At 37.6% G+C, this 21,239-nt stretch overlaps 2 protein-coding genes across 7 annotated transcripts in view; both read left to right on the top strand.

Annotated features, from left to right (window-relative positions):
• The first annotated feature begins 141 nt into the window (after positions 1 to 141).
• On the top strand, positions 142 to 15,723 carry LOC148675974 (uncharacterized). Its single transcript, XM_088599173.1, has 10 exons — positions 142 to 295; positions 1,184 to 1,364; positions 2,493 to 2,665; positions 3,910 to 4,125; positions 5,748 to 6,096; positions 7,123 to 7,256; positions 8,052 to 8,291; positions 12,724 to 12,885; positions 13,349 to 13,438; positions 14,093 to 15,723. The coding sequence occupies exons 2-10, from the start codon at positions 1,190 to 1,192 to the stop codon at positions 14,270 to 14,272; spliced, it is 1,719 nt and encodes a 572-aa protein (XP_088455299.1). The 5' UTR covers positions 142 to 295; positions 1,184 to 1,189; the 3' UTR covers positions 14,273 to 15,723.
• Positions 15,716 to 21,239, top strand: part of pir (pirin) — a 27,686-nt gene continuing 22,162 nt past the window's right edge. Inside the window, exons 1-4 of one of the 6 annotated variants that reach the window (XM_088599220.1) lie at positions 16,083 to 16,201; positions 16,364 to 16,397; positions 16,987 to 17,132; positions 18,271 to 18,363. In XM_088599220.1, the coding sequence (XP_088455346.1) occupies positions 17,040 to 17,132; positions 18,271 to 18,363 (186 nt within the window). In that variant the 5' untranslated portion in view covers positions 16,083 to 16,201; positions 16,364 to 16,397; positions 16,987 to 17,039. Of the gene's footprint in view, positions 15,840 to 16,047; positions 16,202 to 16,363; positions 16,398 to 16,986; positions 17,133 to 18,270; positions 18,364 to 21,239 lie in introns of those variants that run through there. The other 5 variants (XM_088599210.1, XM_088599199.1, XM_088599230.1 and 2 more) reach the window with 5 other exon arrangements.

Raw genomic sequence — 21,239 nt, 5'->3', positions numbered from 1 at the left:
TAGTTTCCTGATTATGAAGAAAAGGTTGAGAGTGGTACTAAATTTAAGTAGTGGTACTCAGTGGCCCATCTATTTATAACCTGGCCCTCCTACTGACATGGCATTCAGAACTATGTATAGAAATACTGTGGGCAGTTTAAGGCTTGTCTATCACAGACAGGCACCAGTTGCAGTTTTGTTCTGGATGAACTTTTTGGATTAACTCAGAGTTTTCTATTCTTCTTTTTCTACATACTGCTTCATCTCTCAGATGATATCTTCCTCTCTGTTTCTAAGCTAGAGTTTCACTTTCCAGGTATAGTACTTGCTTTAGTTTTCTAAGAAAACTGTTGTTTTCATACCTATGAATTCAAACAACACACGTAATCTCCTAAATGCACAGATTACTTTCACATTTTCAACTGAACACAATATGTGAATGTCTGCATACTGTATCTTTCAGGAAATATTGTAAATTGAGACTGTGTTGATCTGAGTTTGAACAGCAATATAAAAACACAAATCTTGTTTTGTTAACTCCTGGTTGGTACAGTAATTATTGCATGCATATCAGTAGTTGATGTAGACATGAAAGCAAAGAATTACCAATTACCTTTAAAAGAAGCTTTAATGTGTAGAACAGTACAAAAAAATATGAAATATTAATTCATTTTTTGCATCGGGACTAAAAAGCCACTAAATTATAACCAGATAATATTTTTAATTTCACTTTAGGAGACACTGTGGAAATGTGACTTATTTAGAATTCTATAATACTACAGTATAATATGATTGTTGGGGACTTGCACAGAACTCTTTTCATCTTTCAAGGAAGACTGGACACACTTTTCTATAAGGAAGCTGTTCAAAAATGAGCTATTCAACACACTCTACTGATTTTCTCATTAATTAAACAAAGCAAGGCCATGTTCCTGCAAATTGTATTTCATTTTGTCTTTAAAATAATTACAAAATACACATGGCTGCTTGGGAACTATTTTGACAAAACTGTTTTATTTTTAAAAAATAACTTGCATATCTTACTTTCACTGTTTCAGGTATATTCTAAAGAGGATACTGTAAGCAAGTTAAAAATAATTAAGTTTTGTTTGTGTTTAAAATAAAAAAAAATTGAGTTTTGAATTTAACGTCCCGGAGGATCATTCATTGCTATGGCAACTGCATACCTGTGTTGCTTTCACAGCTGCCGATGCTGGACGTGCTGATAATAGGGGGAGGGCCTCATGCCTTGACCCTGGCCTCCCTGTTAACCAGCTCAGACTCTCACACCGTGCCCACGAATACAGACATTTTGGATGGTGTTGTTTTGAGTAAAAGCCGTCTGAAGAATGGAAAGCCAAAGAAAAGGGGAAGATACTCCACCAGTGAGCATCACATGCTTGCGCAGTTTTGTTTTTATTTAGAATAATGACTAATCGTTTGTGTCTGTTTTTGCATGCATGTTTAGCCACTGTAAAGACACATACTGTACAAAACTAGTTTGTTTCGTATTCAGAAAACAAAAAAGAAGGAAAAAAAGCAACAGAAATAGAAAAACCGGGCAAGTGACGCAGGTTGGCAACCAGGAAGTGCCCTTTGGGGAAAAAAGAACCAAAACCTATTTTGATAAAAAAATAACACTTGCGTAATTTGCCATTCTAAAGTGTGGTCAAACCTCACAGGATTAGTTTAACTACTCGTATATTTCAGATATAGAATACATTTATTTCTCTTTGATTGTGGAAGCTGTTGAAGAGCCTAATAAATGGGTGCTTAAGAAAAAAAAACATTTTCTGTGGTTCTCAATGAGCTATTTTTGTGATTCATTCTGAAATGCTCACCCTAACTTTAGCCATAATTGTATTCCTAACATTAACCCAGATCTTGACACTAACTCTAGGATTTACAGTACTCTGAGCCTGTGATACCCTAGTCCTAGAAGAGTGCTGTTATTTGCAGCTTTTCCTTCCAGATCAGCTTTTAATAACCTAAAGGTACTTGATATTAGCTTAACTTGACTAATTTAGTGTCTTCTTCGAGCTCATCACATTTCAATGCTTTAATGAGACATAGAAAACCTTCAGATACACCAAACTCCACTGAACCAGGACTATTTAAATATAGATATTTATCCTGTGTAACTATACTGTAGATATAACAATATTTTCAAGATTTCAAATAAACATAGGAAGAAGATAAGAAAAAAAATACAAATGAGGGAAGCCATTTGGATCATGTAGCTCGCTTTGTCGCTGGTATCTAAGTTATGTGAATCTTTCATCCAACTAAATGGCGTGAGAGCCTGATTCACTGAAAACTGAATCTACAACCTAACAGCTGCTTAGAATTGTCAAGCATTCTTGCAGCTTTAAACGAACAGCATCTGAGGACAATCGCGGAGTATTTCCAAAATTGGGAAAGCAGCTGCAATTCCAACACTGAAAAGCCACATCCAGCGCAAAAACAAACAACCCCAAGCGTGTTTTTACGAGGAAATTTCGCATACGTTTTAGGTCACGCCGACGAGTATGCGGCGGCCGCGGAGCCAATGGCATACGCTCCGTTACAGTTGAAAGTGGTGGATTACTATGGAGAGTGGACAGCCCTGTGGGAGAGGCAGTTTGCAGCACTGGGTATACCTCACCTGCGCTCGCACACTCTGGTGCACACAGATCCGCTGAACAAGGTAGCATCGCCCACTGTACATTCAATACATTCTGTCGGCTATGGAGCTATTTTATTGAAGCTAAAATATTTCAGATAATGCTTATGCTCATTTTGCTTGTACATATACAGTACAGCACGTGGAATGAGAATATTGTCAGATATGAGATTTGCCCAATTTCACTTTTCGCATTACTTTTCTTAGTGCAGCGTGTAGGGTAGCCATGTAAAATCGATTCTGTAATTCTTATGTTTCATGTGATAGGGGCATGAAACATTAATTTATGGGGATTAAATGTTTAAGTGCATACTACAGTATTATTGTAATAAAAACATACTACATAGCTTTTATTTTGAATGATTCTGCCTTTTAAAAATTATAATTCTACATACGTGGCAGTTTCTTTTAAAAAGTGCAAAAAAATCTGTCGTATAAAGAAACCCAAAAATAAAATATTTTGTAATATTAAAAATGGCTAAGTAACTAGTGTTTAAGGATACTCACCTGTCACAGTTACGCATCTACAGTTACGCTGGAAGAAGCTCTGGTCTGCGTCACATTCAAAAACAAACGTTTGCCATTTTAACTAAAAGTAGAAGAAAGGTGTCAATAAACGTTGTACAAAATCAAAGAAACTGAAAGAAGAAAATCATATATTTAATCTATTAATAAACATATGATAAATTAAATGCAAAACACTACTTACAGTACAGGTGTGCGATTTGGTCATAAATTAAAGTAAGAGAGGTGACAACGTAAAAAAACTGGGTCATTTCGAGTCCACAGATTCACTGGGAAATAGATTAGATTATGATTTGAGATTATCTGCCTGTAACAGTTCTAACAGATTGTTATTGTTCCACAAAAATGATCAGTTACTCTAAAGGAACAAGTAAAGGTTATTTCCCCACTGAAACGTTAATATAAAATATAAACATGGTATTTTGGGTGTTGAGCCTCCTACAGGTTTGAGGGAGAGCGAGGAAGATAGCAGAGATATTCTGTACATCACAGGAGAAGAAAGGACAGAAAGTGTTCAGACAAATGGAGCTCTGAGGTAGAGGTGTGAAGTCTGAGAGAAGTAGGAAAGTGTGATCCAAGATCAAGGATAATCTTGGTTTCTGAAGTCTGTCTGGAGTAGGACTATAACACCTGGAATCCCTATAACAGACTGACACAGCTACCTACAGTAGTTGGATTTACGTTATTTAGGCAATTAAAAAGTGTTGGCAATAATGTTTTTTCTGTTATTTTTGTTTCCAAAGAAAGCCTTGCAGGAATTTGTTTTAAAGTATGAACGCTTTAAGGAACTACAGTACCTCCCAGAACAAATTTATATTGATGATGAAAATGCCTTTTTCAATGACAACCGTCTTGGCAAGAAAGACAAGAAGAAGCTTACAACTAACACCAGCCTTAGGAAACATTTGTATTTCAGCTTGCCAGGGACAAAACTCAGTATGGACTTCTTTAAGGAACAGGTCTGGTTTGCTTTTTGGTCAGAATGACTGGACTGATTCATTGCTGTGTTCTTATTCTAAGCGGCATGTTATTTCAGTAACTGTTACTGTGTTTTAAGTCTTAACTAACAGTGTGCATGAGACTGCTTACACATTTATTTTCATTTTTCTTTTTGTGAGAATTTATGTTTAAAAATGCATAATATATTTGAACTAATAAACTACTTAAGTATTTATGCAATTATCTTCCAAAAGAATAGTGTGCCTTGGTTTCATTTGCAGAATTCTTTAAAAAAGTATAGTTTTTAGGCAAATCTGTTTGCTTTGTGCAAAGGAGCTGTGGTGGTTTTGAAATCAGCCTACAGTATGTGATTTTCAAAGCTTCTTGAAATATTTTCTTACATTAGCAATTTGTTAGAAAAAAAAATCTGCTTTCTTCATTCCTATAAACAACACTTCATCTTCAACTGACAGTGGTCTTGCCCCAGCATGTGTTATCACATTTGTAGGTTCAAGATTATTTGTTTTGTTATGAATGCCAATCCAGGGAATTTCACTTATTTGCATAAACACTTCTTTTGATTTTGACTCACCTGAGTTGTGAAATTAAGGCAATCCTTTATATACTGTATACAATGAAAAGTATATGAAGTGGGACAGTGAAGCTAATCTGTAACTTTTGTTTTGTACTAGTACAATTTGTATTTTAGATTAAAAGATTTATATGAAGCAAAAGTATAGAATTTCAGCTTTTGTTTCTGGGTTATATTTTGCCATGTTTAAATAATGTAAGTTGTTATATTCACCCCACCATATAAAAATGTTCAGCTTTTTTTAGAATTTCACCGTAAACCCATATTTTAGATTGACTTTAGCTTTTGTTAGAGATAATCCTACAAAACAGATAAAACTGAGGATTATATTTCTTGTTATATGGTCAGTTCTGCCATCTATGGATTGATCTTATTAATGAATAGTACTTCATTAGTTGTACTTTATTTGACCATCGTTAAATCAAGAAATCAATGCACGCAGACTTAATTTTTGTTTGTTTTACTGCAGTAGCTTCGTATGAAGAAGTTTAAAACAAAATTCAATGTGCCTCAGGCATACGCAGTTGTGCTTCAATGCACTTATTGGTTTCTCATAAGAAGGCAGCTTGCCATATTACTGTGCTGTATATGACCAAACAAACGTCCTCACAAAACCCTGAGCCATGCGTGGTGGTTGTGAAGTAATTTCAAGTTGCACAACTTCTAGACATAAGACATAAGACAGTTTCAAGACTCCTAGACAAAAAACTAGAGTGGTGTCTCATACAAGCTATAGTCCTGCTCTGCACTGTCTACCAGATTAGTCCCAGCCTTGCAGCGACTTTCATACTGTGAAGCAGCTAATCTACACAACAGCATGGGGCAGTTTGACCTTTGAGAGTTAAATCGTATTGACTAATGACAAATATCTAATTGGGAGTGGAATGCTTGTTCTTTTTCAAAATAAATTAATAAAATTAATGTTTTCTTTTGGAAACATTAACTTTTCATTCACCCTTTTTATTTTAGGATGTTAATGCTTTCCAGCAAGAAATGACACTTTATTTTCCTGGAAATGAGATTTAAATTATTTCTTTCTGTCCTGACCAGGTGTGCAAATACCACCTCGAAAACCTCCTGTTCAAAGGAACAGTGGAGAGAATTATTCCAGTTTTAGGAACTCAGTCACCAGCATTGCAAGTGACAGACAACCAGAGAAAGGCACAGTACTTCAGAGTGGTGCTGCAGAGTGGAGAAACTATTGAGACGAAGCAGGTGGTCCTGGCAACAGGTCCCACTAGGACCCAGATGGCCAATGTTCCTTCCTGGGTCAGTGCAATCGGTGAGAGTTACCCAGAGGACCGTCTCCAGCACACAGTGCACCTAATGCACGGCCAGCAGCTCATACAGCAACAGGAAGAAAAACGAATTAGCGAGGAACCGGAGGGAAACACCAGAGGTTAGTGAAAAAAGTGGTATCGCATTTATTCATTTCAATTACAGAAGAACCTGAGGAAAACACCCGAGGTAAGTGAGAAAAGTGGTACTGAATTTATTCATTTCAATTATAGAGGAACCTGAGGAAAACACCAGAGGTTAATGAGAAAATGGTGTCAAATTTATTCATTTCAATTACAGAAGAACCTGAGAAAAACACCAGAGGTTAGTGTGAAAAATGGTACTGACTTTATTCATTTCAGTTATAGAGGAACCTGAGCAAAACACAAGAGGTTAGTGAGCAAAATTGTATTAAATTTAAATGTATTCAAGCTTAATCCAGTTAGTTCAATAGTTCAATGTGAACAAGGAGTGGATTCCACCTCTTCTAATCACCTAATCTCCTCAAGTTACTGGCTCAATTACGGTCATGATTTATTAACTTGAATTATTTTTAAATAAAGAACGGAAATCAAAATCGTGGCTGTTTTTGACCTTATTTTTTAACCTGAATGTAAAAATCAGAAATGCTATAATGAAACGCATGAGAAACAGGCACACTGAGCTAGAAATTCTGTACATGTCAATTACAAACTTGAGTTCCAATGGTGGTACAGAAATCTGAAACTAGCTACAGGTCTTGCCCATGTGTGATACATACACTATAATTGTCATTTCAACAAATCAAACCTTGCCGAATAATGTAACACAATCTACTGTATAAAAAGCATACATCTAAAAGTTTGGATGATTTGGAACAGTTGAATTACAGCACGCTCGCAAACAAAACTATACTTGCCGTTAACTGACAATTTTTATAATCATATAAAAACTCAATTTCTTTTCCAATACCTAATGCTATTGCTTACTCTAGCTGACATTTGTTACGTTTACGCAGCCTTTGACGGTACAATATGAAACCCAGCAGCAGTAATTAATCCACGTTGCAAATGGTTTCATCAATTTCCCTACGGGATTAATAAAGTATTATCTATCTAAACGCTGACAGAAAAGCCCAAAAGAAAGTGCTCCGCGGCTCTCTTTGCAGCTCCGCCTCTTGTGTGCCGGAGAGGAGAGAAGGTGATGGTGATTGGAGGAGGCCTGACGAGTGCGCACGTCATCTCCCTCGCCCTGCAGCAGGGAGCTTGTCATGTGACCTGGGTCATGCGAAAACATTTACAGGTGTGCGCAAAAACAGTCGCTCGTTGGTTCTTGGGTAGTGTAGGTTTTCCTAACTTTTCTCACTATTGCGTACTACATCAGCATTACAGGAGACTTGCATTTACTGTCACTGTTAATATTACCAATAATTCTAACATATTAACTTTAATGTAGTCAAGAACGTTCTATTTGTTTTTCAGACATAGAAAGACTCATACTTTTGTGAACGTTAAACCAGACTTAATGGTAAAGTAGTATTTATACACCTAAATAATGATTGATACAACATCTTCAAATCTTTTGTTTCCTTGGACAAAACGGTTTTTTTTTTGAGTGTTCAAAAAATTGACCCAAGAGTTAACATACATCTCAAGACTTCATCCCCTTTTAAAATTATTGTTAGAAAATATCAGTGTTTGCAATTAATCCACGTTGCAAATGGTTTCATCCTTCTTTTTCATTTTTCTGGGAGTTACAGTAATGCACACAGGAAAAAGACACTTGAGAAAGGATTAGACAAGTAACTGCCGATCCTTTATTTCATTCATTTATTTTAAAAGGGAAGGGACAATGTAGATTATATACATGACTGTTTTTAAGATAACGAGTCTGTGCTTTCTAATATTGTTTATCACACAGCTCTTTGGCTGTGCATCACATAGCCTTTTGTTAGAAGGGTACACTCAAACCAAATATCAAAGACCTTCAGAAGCAGAAGTCCACAGCTGAAACCCCTGTGTGCTTATTCGAATTAGTGTGAGGGACGTGCACCACCAAATGTTGTCTGGAGCGCCCCAAATGTTGACTCTTTTGCAGCTGAAGCAGTTTGATGTGGGTGATGTCGAGGCTCTAATTGGACGCTACTCCCACATGGAACGTGGCATAAAGTTGGATGGGCTGGCATACCTCCGTCAGTTTTATAACGAGAGGAGTCTGCACAGGCGTCTTGCAATGATCCGCCGCGCCAGAAAGGGAGGTGCAGTAACCCCAGAGGCCTACGAGCACCTGCAGCCATTCCTGGCCAGTGGAAGTGTGACTGTGAAAACCTACTGCCAGGTACTTTTACAATGCGACATCATTTTTGTTGTCAGCTCCCGAACAGTTGATCAGCATCATGCATTTTAAATTCTGAAACTACTAGTATTTTACAGCAGTACTTGCAGATCTGACAAACAGAACTTATTTTTTCCATTGAAAGCTTTTATATTGCCAACCAGTTGTTCAGAGAGACTCATTTTATTCGATTTAATTTTTTCTTATTTCCTATATGGTACTGTGATGTTTGTATTGAATAATTCTTTGTTTCTGCTATTTCTTAACTGTCAACTTCCTGTCATGTTAAAAACACTTTATGACAGTAGGCGTTTGTGACAATAAGGGTGGCAAAAGGTTACAGTACGTTCAAATTTTATTGTTTGTGATAGGACAAATCAGCTTTCAGAAAGCATTTTGGTTTATTGGAATGGTGACAAATGATGAACAAGCAAAATATTTTAAATGCATGTGAGTAAGATATGTTAACAAACACAAGAAACATCAATAATATGATGGTGGTACAAACAAGTATTTTCAAAGGACGTTTTCAAAGGTGAATGCTTCCGGCTGTTGTCAAACCCTTGTAATGGAAAATAGCAATACACACTGCTAGTTAGGTTTTAGGGCTGGACACTAGAGGGCATTGTTGGTTGCAGTTGTAACTACATTCTGAGATTGCTTCAGTGTAGACATTCATCAAGTCTTTTGCTGCTAAACCTGAGTAGTTCTTGTCTGGTTTCCTCATTAAACATTACAAACTGCCAAGGGAAATGACCACTGCCACTGTTGTTTTATCTGCTTCCTTTTGGCCTTGTGTAGGAGAACTTGCAATCCTGTTTAATACAAGATAAAAATTTCTGCACGCTTGCTATAATGTAGATACAAATGATACTGTGTGGCCTTCTCCCCAACCATGTGCAGTTCCATTCCACAGCCTGGACACTGAAAGGCAATTGATGTTCTACTCACAGCCAGACACAGCTTACTCTGGAAGTGAACATGGTGGCCATTCATTTTAGCAGGATGCAAAGGTCCAACAAAACCATACCTCAGTATGTAGCTGCTTGCATGACTTGAAATGTGAATTTGGAGAAAATATTAGTAGACCAAATAATATACTACACATACTTTCTAGTTCTAGAATAAGGGAAATATTGTTCTTGGAGCCTGCCCTTAGTTGACAAAATCCTATGGACGGGTGTGCTTGAAAGTCACTAACACATTTTGTAGAACAAATAGTCACTTTTTATAGACAAGATAAAGGGCTCAAAAAGAGATTGGTTGTGAGCGTCTAACACCATGTGTTGTACAGGTAGGCTGGACCTCTATAGTAGAGACATCTTGAGCACAAAAGGACCTGGGCAGCCAATAAATGGGCTCCAGAGGTCTCTCCTTCAAGCTTGACATGACGCAATGGAATGGTTGCCAAATACACTTTTAAAGTGAATTGCCCTTAGCTGACCCAGGCCCAGACTACTTATGAAACAGTTTCCATTTATGAAAGTAAAGCTGCCTCATATAAGGATCATAGTAATAACAGCTGGTGCTGGTGACAAATTTAAGGTCAGCAGATGTTACCCTTGAGGGTCCAAACCCATTTATGCCACACTATAGGGTTCTGGTGCCCTCTAAACCTAAGATCCCAGGAAGCCAAATCCACCAGAAACTGTTGTAGTTCTGCAGGCCAAAGCCTCTGTGACCAGTGGGAGCAATGAACGGCGGCACTGCATGTTGTCTCTTGACTTTCTTCAAGAAAGGAGAAGCAGGAAGGATAGCTACTGGTAGCTATATAACTTCCTGCGCAGTCAGGGACTCAATGCTCAGTGGACCATCTTGATCTTTGATTGAGAACCAGAGTGGGCAGCAACTGAACTCTCGTGAGAAGAGACCTTTGACTACACTCCCAAACTGACCCTTCAGGAAAATTCTAATCATAAACACTTGATGTGCTCTTGAGCCCCTCATCCCTAAGACAAAGAAAAGCATCTGTAGTATTCCCATGAGGCAACGTCCTTCCATGGACTTCCATCCATCCATTTTATAAATGCTTTATATAGTATGGGGTTGTGGGAGATACCAGAGCCTAGGCAAGCAATGGGCACAAGGCAGGATACACCCTGGACTGGACACCAGTCCAGTGCAGGTCACACACAAATGCATACTGTACATGCACATGTTCATGCCAGGACCAAGTTCCCCACAAGCCAATGAACATACCTCTGTGCCTGTGGACTGTGGAAGGAAACTGGAGCACCTGGAGGAAACCCATGCAAACTCTGGGAGAAAATACAAACTCCAGGCAGACAGCAACCCAGGAACTGAACCCAGGGCCTCAGGGCTGCAAGACAGCAATGCTAACCACTGCTCCACATGTGGAAATTTTATCACCAAGTATTATTCATCCTAGCCTGAAGAAAAGGACACCAGTCAGACATCTGTGTTGAAGAAACTGTCACGTCATCGGGATGAAGTAGTAAGGAGAGATGAACAGATAACTGGCAGCTGGGGAAAGGAGACTTTTGGAAAGCGAACATAAAGATCTGACAAACAAAGCCATTCTAGTTAATGTTGAAGGTGCTCGCAAGCTTTGGCAGTCTGCTATCTCTCTTCACTGAGGTTATGGTATTGTTTCAAGCCACAGTCACCTTAAAAAAATCAGTTTCTTAAGTATTCTCACTTTAAGATGGCTTATTGAGATTACTAAATTAAAGACATGTTTCAAGGATTGTTTGAATAGGGACATGAATGAAAACCCAAGATCCCAGAGACCACAGCTGGCATTTCATGACAAATTAACTGGCTAAGGTGATTTTAATAGCATTTGTTCAAAATCTTCACATCCTGATGAACTGTGACTCTCCAGGACCTGGGGCTGCCCAATCGTGTCCTGAAATGTTTGTACTTGTAGCTGCCTACACTGTGACAATACCAGGCTTTTCAACAACCATGACTGAATGACTACATTAATATTTCCATTGCTTGCTGAATAATCCACAAAATTTTAAAACAGATTTCCATTCAAATTATGATTTATACTGCACTTTAACCACAAAGAGAATTCCATTGAGATTCCATATAGAGGACACACTCTTTCATTGAGGCTGAATCGCCAAAAAATAAACAATACATGATTTCTCATGGCTGTTTTATTCAAATAAACTTGTTAATTTAATCATCTAACTTTTATTTTTCTGTGGGTCCCTGATTTATAGTTAGCTGTAAATGAACAAAATAAACCTGGTCCAGATACTTACAGGCACACAATAAAAAAGCAAGAGAAACAGATGTTACAACAAGAACATCAATTTTCTAAACAGTTGGGAAACATCCAGCATTTCGTACTTTGTCCAAAGGGTATTAAAAAATACTGTAATTCTTCAAAGCTTAAACCCAAAACAATGTTTTTCAAGCCTGTATCAATAAAACTGGCTCTTATTCCATTAGGTTTAATGCAGCTGTTTGAAGAAATATTGTCTTTTTTATTTAAATGTTAGTGGAACTGCATCAGAAACCAACATACTGGAATAAATAAAATAGTTAACCTCAGATACTGTACAGTATGTAATTGCCAGTATCCCCAAGGAATAACTATTCCATTAAATGTACCTTCCAATGTGATCAAGTGCCTCTTATAACATATCCACATTCAACTGCTGGCTGAAAGAGTGCTTAGTTATTTTGCCTTCATGTAAATATGTGAGTGCATTTCCAGGCATTTCCTATGGTATTATTGCTAAATAACATTGCTATATCTAGATTGCTAAACATCTGTTTATTCCTAAGCCAAGCAAAGCATATAAATTGAGACTAATTGCCTTGTAGAGCCACCCTTTGCATTATGCTAGAAAGAGACAAGATTGAACATTGTAGAACAAGATAAGCATTCAGGTCTGATGAATTGTAGCCCACTGCAGGCACAGAAGGTCTGGTTATTTGAGGACATGCTCCCATGTGCTCAAAGGTGTTTGCACACTCAGCGGTTGAGTGGCAAGCCATCACAAACTATCATACTGCCTCAACGCCAAGAACAAAGCAGTACTACCATAAGGAGTTTTAAATACTGAACATGGTGAATGTTGTGGGTTCTGGGAAAGAAATCGTTCAGGAAAAGTGCCTAGAAATCAAAGCTCTTGATAGTGAAAGCAAAACCAATCAATAGATTGCAGCCCAATTTTACATTTGACCCATTTCTGCAGGTAAAACTGCATTTGAAGGGTTCATCATGATACTGTATATTGGCGTATGTAGGACCAGAGGCAGTTTGGCACTGTTTAAACAAGGACTGAGACTGAGACAGAAAGCTTTGGACCATGCTGTCAAAGGCTTTGCAAGATATAAAGGTAATGAGGTAATTATTCTCCTCACTCTATGAGAATATATTCTGAAATGTAATGCAGTCATGTGCAAATGATCACTGTCCATTTGAATCTGTACTTTTTTTTTTAATCTGAAGGTTACAGAGGCTAAGTGGTCTTACAAGGGACAGGCGTGGAATGTTTGTTTGAGCAGTGGTGAGCACTGGACAGGGGAGAGAATCTGGCTGGCTACAGGCTGTAAACTTGATGTCACTCAAGATCCTTTACTCAGCGATGTCATTAAAGAGTTCCCTATTCAGGTACAACACTAGTAAAACTAAATGTTATTAGACCGCTTGATTCAGAAGACAGAAAGTGCACTAGAATAAACTTGTTTCAGTTTTTAACCATTACTTAGTATATATTTAAAATACGTGTGTTGCTGTTTTATGATGCCACTACCGAAGAACAGCAAAAGGCAGGAGCACAGTGTTATTTTACTTTTAGTGGCAATGTTTGTCAAATTATTGCCATGTTGAGGACTCAGGTTTTTTGTAAAAATTATGGCACAACTTCTGCCAAATTTCTATTTCAAAAGAAAGCTGAGAAAAGTAAAGCAAAATGGTTTATGAACAGTCTTCATTTAAGACACCAGTGTAAATATTTGTCAGGTAACTATATAGTTTTGTTGCATTTCATTAGAAGCATCGTATGGAAAAATGAATTGCCTGACGTGTCATTAAATGAAATTGTTCTTCCTGTTTTCTGGGTTCTTTGTCACAGGTCCTTGACGGTTGGCCTTCAGTCTCCGAGAATCTGCAGTGGGCACCTGGCTGTGCCCTCTACCTGATGGGACAGTATGCCGCACTTCAGGTTCTGAAACTTACTTAATGTACACATGGCTTCGAGAAAGTGTTGTACTCATTGCACACAATTAAACCTAATCTGCATTTAATACAAAGTTGGTAAAGTAGTAGAAAATACTGTAGCGGGCACTTTTAGTACATTTTTGATTGGAACCAATTGCACTTGTTGCCTTTCTCATGCAGCTCAGTATACTGTACTGTATAGTGTAACTGTATACTGTATAGTGTCCTAGTTATGTTTATGATCTAACGGCATGTGTATTTTTTTATTTTGCGACTTTGTTTTGAAGTACAGCACTTCTTAACAACAGAATATGATCATTTTCCTGCATGAGTGCAATAGACAGTTTATCAATAGTATTTTTGTTGTTACTCAGAAGACATATAATCCATTATCAGAGTGCTCTGGAGAGAGGGTAAAAGGTGGTTCAGTAGGACTCACACCTTATTCTCTGGGACTAAAACACCAGTATGAAAAATACCACATGAGCTCTGTATATCAAAATTATTGTCTTTTTGTAAGTGGGGGTAGCTGGTTATTTCTAAATTGCAAAAAGCCATTTTCCTTTAATGATTAAAAATGCAAAATGGTGTTTTATCATCCTGTTGTGCGTATGAGCATTGCTTCCTCTTTAATCCTGTTGTGTTTTTATGAGTACAGATTGGGCCTCATGCTGTGAATCTGGCTGGAGGTCAGGCAGCGAGTGCACGGATTGCGAAGGCCATTCTCAATAAGTACCGAGCCGCTGGTGAAGAAAGCACAGCTCCAGACAGACACCTGGCAGCACAAACACGAGCTGAGGAATACACTCGGCAGATGCATGGACTAATGTGGCTGTGATATCGTGAGACTAGGTCACGATGAATGTCTTCCCCCTGAAAACAAATCATCACAAATTCCATTTGAACGGAAAAGACTTTTCAAAGCCCTCTAAACCCAAAGCCACAAATGGATTAGGTTCACAAAGACTGTGAACAAATTTTATGATCAATTTTCATGTGAGATTAAGAGTGTATTGTATTACCCCATATAAGGTGGCTCCCCCCAGTCTTCTCTTTAACCACATGGTCACGCTACGGCACACTTCAGTTACTCTCTCTATCCCCCTTTCCCTCTCTCCCCTAGTGATCAGCACTCACACTATAAACTAAAGAGTAATAAACCCCCCCCTTGAGGGAACTGAACTCCTGTTGCTGAAACCAGGCTGGAGACAGGAGTCAGTTCCAACAAAAGGGAGGTTTATTGCCCTTTAGTTCACAGTGGGTATGCTGGTCACTAGGGGGGAGACAGAAAGGGGGGACAGCGAGTGAGAGTGACTGCACAGTCCAGTAGTACAACATGTAGAGAAAGAGAAGTTTGGGGGAACCCCCCTTACACCCCCTTAGGGTAAGGCAGGAGGAAACAGATGCAAGTCAGGGTCAAGGCTGTAAAGGAAGTGGGGCAGTCTAACACCAGGGGAGAGCGGAACACTGCAATATTTTAAAATAATGCCTAAATTGTGGCACCTTTATGTGTTGTGTTGTAAATAATGTGCATTATAGTACTGCTTTACTAGAATACTCCAACTAAAACATTAAGGGGTGCCCCTGCTGTCTGTATAGCCAGTATTGCTGCATCATGCCTGAGAAATCACATACCAGACTGGAGAAATCTGTAGGTTATTTTTACAGCTTTGGTTTCCTGTAAAGTAATGCTGCTATCATCAACGAGGAAGCAGTGTCTCGTAATTACGTCTTACTAAGACCTACTACTGTACCATGTCAGTCCCATACGAACGCAGTAACGTCATTCCGCCGGCCCTTGTTCTGAGACAGGCGTGTCTATTGAAAGAGAAGTGTTTGTAACTGGGTTTAACTAATAATAAATAGGGGCAAACACTATATAATGATACATTGTATATTAATATAATACAGTACATGTACAAAATCTAGAATTATTGTTACCTCATTAGTATCTTTCAATAAAACAACTGCACTTTCTCGAGTCTGTATTACACTACGATAAGCTGTTTATATTACAAATAAAAATGCCATAAAGGTGAATCTAATTGAATTATTTTATGTAATAAAGATGATTATGGTAGCTTTATTTGTTTTGTATGTTTTGTAAATTATTTAACAAAGCATAAAGGTTAAAGATGTAGAAGATCAGATTCAAGTCAATATGGCTGTGCTTAACGCTGGCTGGCTCTCATTTGCGACAGAAACATCAGTCTGTTCAGTAACAATATTATTTAAATTTATGGATATACTGTAAGTTTATAGGAAAATTAAAAAGTCTGTTTTAAAATATTTTTGAATCGCCATTTTTCTCAGACTGTAAAGAAAATGTAGCTGGATGGCTTGATGAAAGAAACGACCTGAAGAATCCAACGCTGATAAAACAGTCACTATGTACAGTAATTCAGGTCTGAAAACGCATTTATCGTACTAAGATACTTTTTATCTTGGGTATATGGTCCTGTTGAATGCTGATATAAATATGTTTATAAATTCCTTATCAACATGTTCTGAATTTATCAGAGCTTTTTCGGGTATGAATAACTCTTGTTACTGTAATTTTTTCATTCTCGTGTTTAAATGTCTCATTTAATGAGCCAAAACACGGTCAGGTAACCTGGAATCACGTGGCACTTAATATGCAAATTATGAGGAAGAGGGGAAAATGCTGAGTCACGATCTACAACAGATGACAACAAAACAGTCGTTCAATTGATAGTTATTAATATACTGTAGCATTATTTTAAAAACTGTTTCATAACAACGACGGGTAAGTTTTGCTGCTTGAAAATCTTTCGATCAAATAATGTACCGTAGCTATACTGTCAATATTGTAATCGACGTTACAGAACTTTTAAAGTATTTAATGTTTTAGGATATATATTAGTAATAAAGGGGGAAACTTCTGATCGTGTTCATTTGTTTCCATTAGGACAAGGGTTCTTGTTTTTGGTTAATCAGAAAAGGTAACTGTCTCCTCTCTTCATGCTGCAGTACAAGCCTCAACTCAACTTTAACCAGTTTATTGAATATTCAAACGATAATAAGCAAGATTAATACAGCAAGTAAGGAGCTGGTTGTATCAAAATTCTGGAATGGAGCAGATTTTAAGGTCTGGAAGTTGAGTATCCCTGCTGTAGAAATTGTTATGGCATACATCTGGCAAACATTATAGTGGACTGAATTGAGTGAACAACATTATGTAATTTCTCAGACATTAACAATAAAAGCAGGAGGTGTAACAGTAAGTGGCTTCTGGAAAATACCTAGCATGTCACTTGTAAACAGGACCTGGAGAATTTAGTCAACCATTAATATAATCTTTAGTCTATATATCTTGTTATTAAAACTATGGGGTCAGCTGAATTTTGCTATTGGAATTTCAAAAGTCTAGGCAGAACAAAATAACTGAAACCTATTTGGAAATGTGTTTTTTTTAATCTCCCTGGAAGGCATGCAGGCTTTTGTAATTCATGACTATTCTGAAAAAAAGATATCTTCATTCGAGCATCTTTTTTTCCCCGTTGTGTCATCATCTCTATTCATCGCTGTAAGGCACCCTCTGATCAGCAGGTGTAAAGAAGAGGGGGAGAACCTTGTCTAACGAAATGGGAGTGAGAGAAGTTGTGAAGACCGCCATTAGCGTTGAACAGTCAGAGGGAGTGGGCGCGCGTGTTCGCAGAAGCATCGGCCGCAAAGAGGTACTGTAGTACTCACATTCCTTGGCAGCCAAGCTTAAAAAACAGTTATTCAATTAGGTAGCTGCGATAGCGTGCGTAGGCTGCAAAGGAAAAAGTAAAGGTTTATTGCAGGCTGAAAAGAAAAGAAGAGAGACAAAACATTTCAGTTGTGGAGCCTTCTTCAGGTGTCAGCTGACATCTGAAACATTGAAATGTTGTGTCAGTTGACACCTGACACCTGAAGAAGACTTCACAGCCTCAACATTTTGTCTCTTTTCTTTTCTTTCCAGCATGGGATAAACCTTTACTTGTTATATAAGGGATGCAATTAGAGAATGCAGAGACAGCTACTTCAGTGTCGGGTTTAGTATGGACATAGATTTCAGCATCATCAGCACAGAAATGATAATTCAGATCATGTGATTAGAATATCTGATTAAATGTATACTTCCCAGTATTGAGCCTTGGGGAACACCAAACTTAACGAACCCAACTTCAGACCTAAAACCCCAAATAGAAACAATGTGTTGGCAATCAGCAAGATATCGATATATATATAAGAAGATTGTTAGTAACTTTAACAAAGGCAGTTTTTGTGTTGTGTGACTGTCTGAAACCAGACTAGAAGGGTTCAAAGAGATTATTTACCGTGAGGTGACAGAGTAATTGTATAGCTACAGCACTATGGTGCAGACACCTTTGTCACCTCTGAAACCTGACATCTGAAAACACCTGGTGTCAGACAAACAATTAACACATATTAATTACTACTTGGAAGCATCGTCACTGCAAGTTTTAAAGCAACAAAATGTGAAAACCGTAGGGGTCAGAATGCTTTGCATAATATTGTATATGTTACATTCTAAATTGGGGAAAGTACTACATATTGCTATCATTCTTTTAACACATAGCATTTTTGTTTTAGACAGAATTTGTATTATTTCTCTTGCAAAAGTGGCAAGATTTCATGAAGTACAATTCCCCTACGGTCTGAATTAAAGTGCAGGACATGGCTACACATGAGCTGTAATTAACTTTTTATTTCAATACTAACATTTAGATATTATAATAGTGAACTGTGTAGCTTTGAGAGATTGTAGTATTTACTCATATACAGTAGTGGTAGCTATTAAATTCATTATCTTATCTTTGATTACAGCTTGGCAATATAGACCCCTTTTTGATGTTAGATGAATTTAAAGTCTGCAAGCCCGCTGGGTTTCCAGACCACCCACACAGAGGATTTGAAACAGTAAGTGTTTATTGTTAATCTTGTATATTGTTTGTGTTGTATAACATAGAAACAAGGGAGACATACAGTACTTGATTTGAATCTGCTTTTGTTATACAGCACTGTGAGGCCATTGTTAGGATGTTTTTGTGTAGGAGCAAGTATGTATTATAAACCTGCTAAAGTAGTAAGCCCTAATTGATAATGCTTTGGAAGCCAATTGAACAATCTTTTGCATTCTTTCAGATTTCACAGTTCATGCTACTATTATATAATGTTCCAAGGTTCTGCCTTAGTGTTTTTTGATGCCGCGTGGGGCAAAGGTTCTAGGTACTGTAGGCCCTTAGCCCAGACACTACACACACAAGATTTAAAGTAAAATAATAGTTCATTAAGTGATATTAACAATAGCCTTGCCATTTTTCTGTCACAGTGCTCTTCTCACTAGGATATATATATAAGCATCCTTTCGTTGTGGGGAAAAATACATCTCTTCTGGCTTTTTAGCTGGGAAAAATAAGCTGCTGTAATAGGAAATAGCTTTTCCAGGTTTCATGCTGTGAAAACAAACAGCCTGCACTATAGAAGCAAACTCACAGAGGAGTGGCTCTTCAGCCTGGAGATTGATTCAAAGAGTTTCTCCTGTGCTGGGGCACAGGCTGAGAAGATGAACTGGTGGAGTTAATTCTCAGTTTTCTTTTCCTGCTCGTCATCATATCCTTCTCGTTTGGCACTGTTGCCTGCTTCAGTGATTGCTGGCATCCTGTCTCCTGTGAGCACGCATCGCCATCTTAGGTAGGGATAAAGCTTCAAACACAGAAAGAAAGGTCTACGGGGAATATACCACCCTTCGAGGACTCGGTTCTGCACGGTGTCAAATTTTCCAGCTAGGTTTTCCAGCTAAAGGGTAGAAGTAGCTCATGTGAAGTTGCAGAAATAAAGATGAAAATAAATATCTTCATCACAAATAGTTGAGTTTGTCTGCTAAATAAAAACATTTTACTCATCACAGACCTCTGGAGACAATGCTTAACGGAAGGACATTCAAATAGTTTTGCAGTTCAGATATTTTAATAACCAACCATTTCTCAATGTAGTCACAACATTTAAATGCAGTTAGCTTTCTTGAAACACACAAAACTGACTTCATATATCGAGGTAGATAATTATACTGTTATCAAACATGGAGGCTTTGTAAACTGGCCTATTTAAACTGAAGAAAACCATGTATCTTTTTCCCTGCTGTTTTTCTTGGATGGGTTTATGCTCTCAGACCAGTAAGATGTGAATCAGTGGTCACGGGTTTGTGTGGCATGTAATCAATTAGCAGTAACCTTTTAAAATTCCAAAAGATGCCTGTCATAATCTTGCCAGCTGAGACCATGGTGCTTCTTTCAGACATTGTTTCCATTCCATTAATTCAGGCTTGATCTCAGAGTCCCTGTGAGAACTCTTATCAGTAGTAACTAGACAAGACTGCCCTCTCAGGAGATGATCTTTCATGCTCAGGTTTCAAGCTAGCCACCTGGCAGAAGCTTCTGATAGTCCCAGATGTTCAAGGTTAATAGTATCAATGTTTCCCACAGTATGCAGAACTACTACGAGTTCTCTAACCTTGATTTCATGATTATTGTGTTTTCAAAAGTGGAGATTGCTTCAGGACTCGAAGGCCATCCAGATATGGGATCATATTTGATTACTTCTTAGTGTGTTTAAACTCTGTTGCCATTCAGAGATGGGGATCATCTGCAAAAATTAGAGATTAGCTGCTAGCAGCATAACAGTTTTCTTTTTCTTCTGTAGCCAAAAAGTCTTTTAAAGACTTCATGTTTTCCTTTGGAAAAGTATACAATTTCAGGTCTTTTAAGTGACAGTTTGTACTGGACATGTATGATTTATCTATCTCTGTAAAACTAATTTGTATTAGGTGGAGAGGCATATCACAGAGATTTTGTTTTTCTTGTACTTCAAATCTCTCATTTACCTTGTGATATCCTCTCTTGCTATATACTGTATGTGCTTTTTTTTTACAGAATATATTCTGTTTTCCACATGTCAATATAACAATAGCACAACTTTCAATTAAACTAGGAAGCAATATTAAAAAGCTGGCTTAGTAATAACTTTATTTAAATTTGTAGCTAAAGAATAAAAGTTTTCAAAACCACCAAAAAGACATTGAGAATGTCAAAATATTTTGAGTTTTGTAACTTGTAAGTTTTGTAAGCTGCAAACCAGATCAATCACAAGATAGTCTCAGATTTCATTTGTTTTTTTCAAATGGAACATGTAGAGAACGCCAAATAATTATTGATGTATTAATTGTTTGATTGATTGCAGGTCAGCCAGTGCCTAGGAGATATTCACTGAAGCTAAATTTTGTCAACACTAAGGCCTTAATTAAATCAAAACTTTGATCTTTGTTAATACTCAGAAGGTGACTTTCTTAACGCTTCTTGACTTGACCCTATTTTACAGTCACAAATTCATGAATTTGGAGCTCAGCATCTTGAATACCGGAAAGTTGCCTGCCAATGTGTAAGAGCACAACAGGCTTTGCTTATGATTGCTCCTAAACCATTGTCAAATACACATTCTTACAACACAGATCTGTCCAGTCCCAACACAGCTGGGTTTAGAAGTTTCTGCTATAGACAGGATAAGAAATGGATAAAGATCTTCATAGAATACTGGATGATATTGTGAACAAAATCAAACAATTACAGTGCGATGTGAGCAAATTACAGAATCAAGGGCACAATTATTGATTATTTTACAAACTACTGTATGTCAATCTATATCCCATATCAGATCACCGGCCTACTACAGTTGCAAATTGTCTTTTTGTAGAACATGGAGTTCTAGCAGTACTTCACACTGATCAGGGATGACAGCTT

The sequence above is a fragment of the Lepisosteus platostomus genome, chromosome 2 (assembly GCF_059453375.1).
Source record: "Lepisosteus platostomus isolate fLepPlt1 chromosome 2, fLepPlt1.hap1, whole genome shotgun sequence".
In the NCBI taxonomy this organism is placed as follows: domain Eukaryota; kingdom Metazoa; phylum Chordata; class Actinopteri; order Semionotiformes; family Lepisosteidae; genus Lepisosteus; species Lepisosteus platostomus.
The sequence above is the reverse complement of the archived record's forward strand: the minus strand, read 5'-3'. Positions and strand labels throughout refer to the sequence as shown.

Coding starts and splice junctions, on each gene's coding strand:
- LOC148675974 (XM_088599173.1), top strand. CDS start 1,190: ATGCTGGACGTGCTGATAATAGGGGGAGGGCCTCATGCCTTGACCCTG. Junction 1,365..2,492: donor AAGGGGAAGATACTCCACCA/GTGAGCATCACA, acceptor CATACGTTTTAG/GTCACGCCGACGAGTATGCG. Junction 7,257..8,051: donor TCATGCGAAAACATTTACAG/GTGTGCGCAAAA, acceptor ACTCTTTTGCAG/CTGAAGCAGTTTGATGTGGG.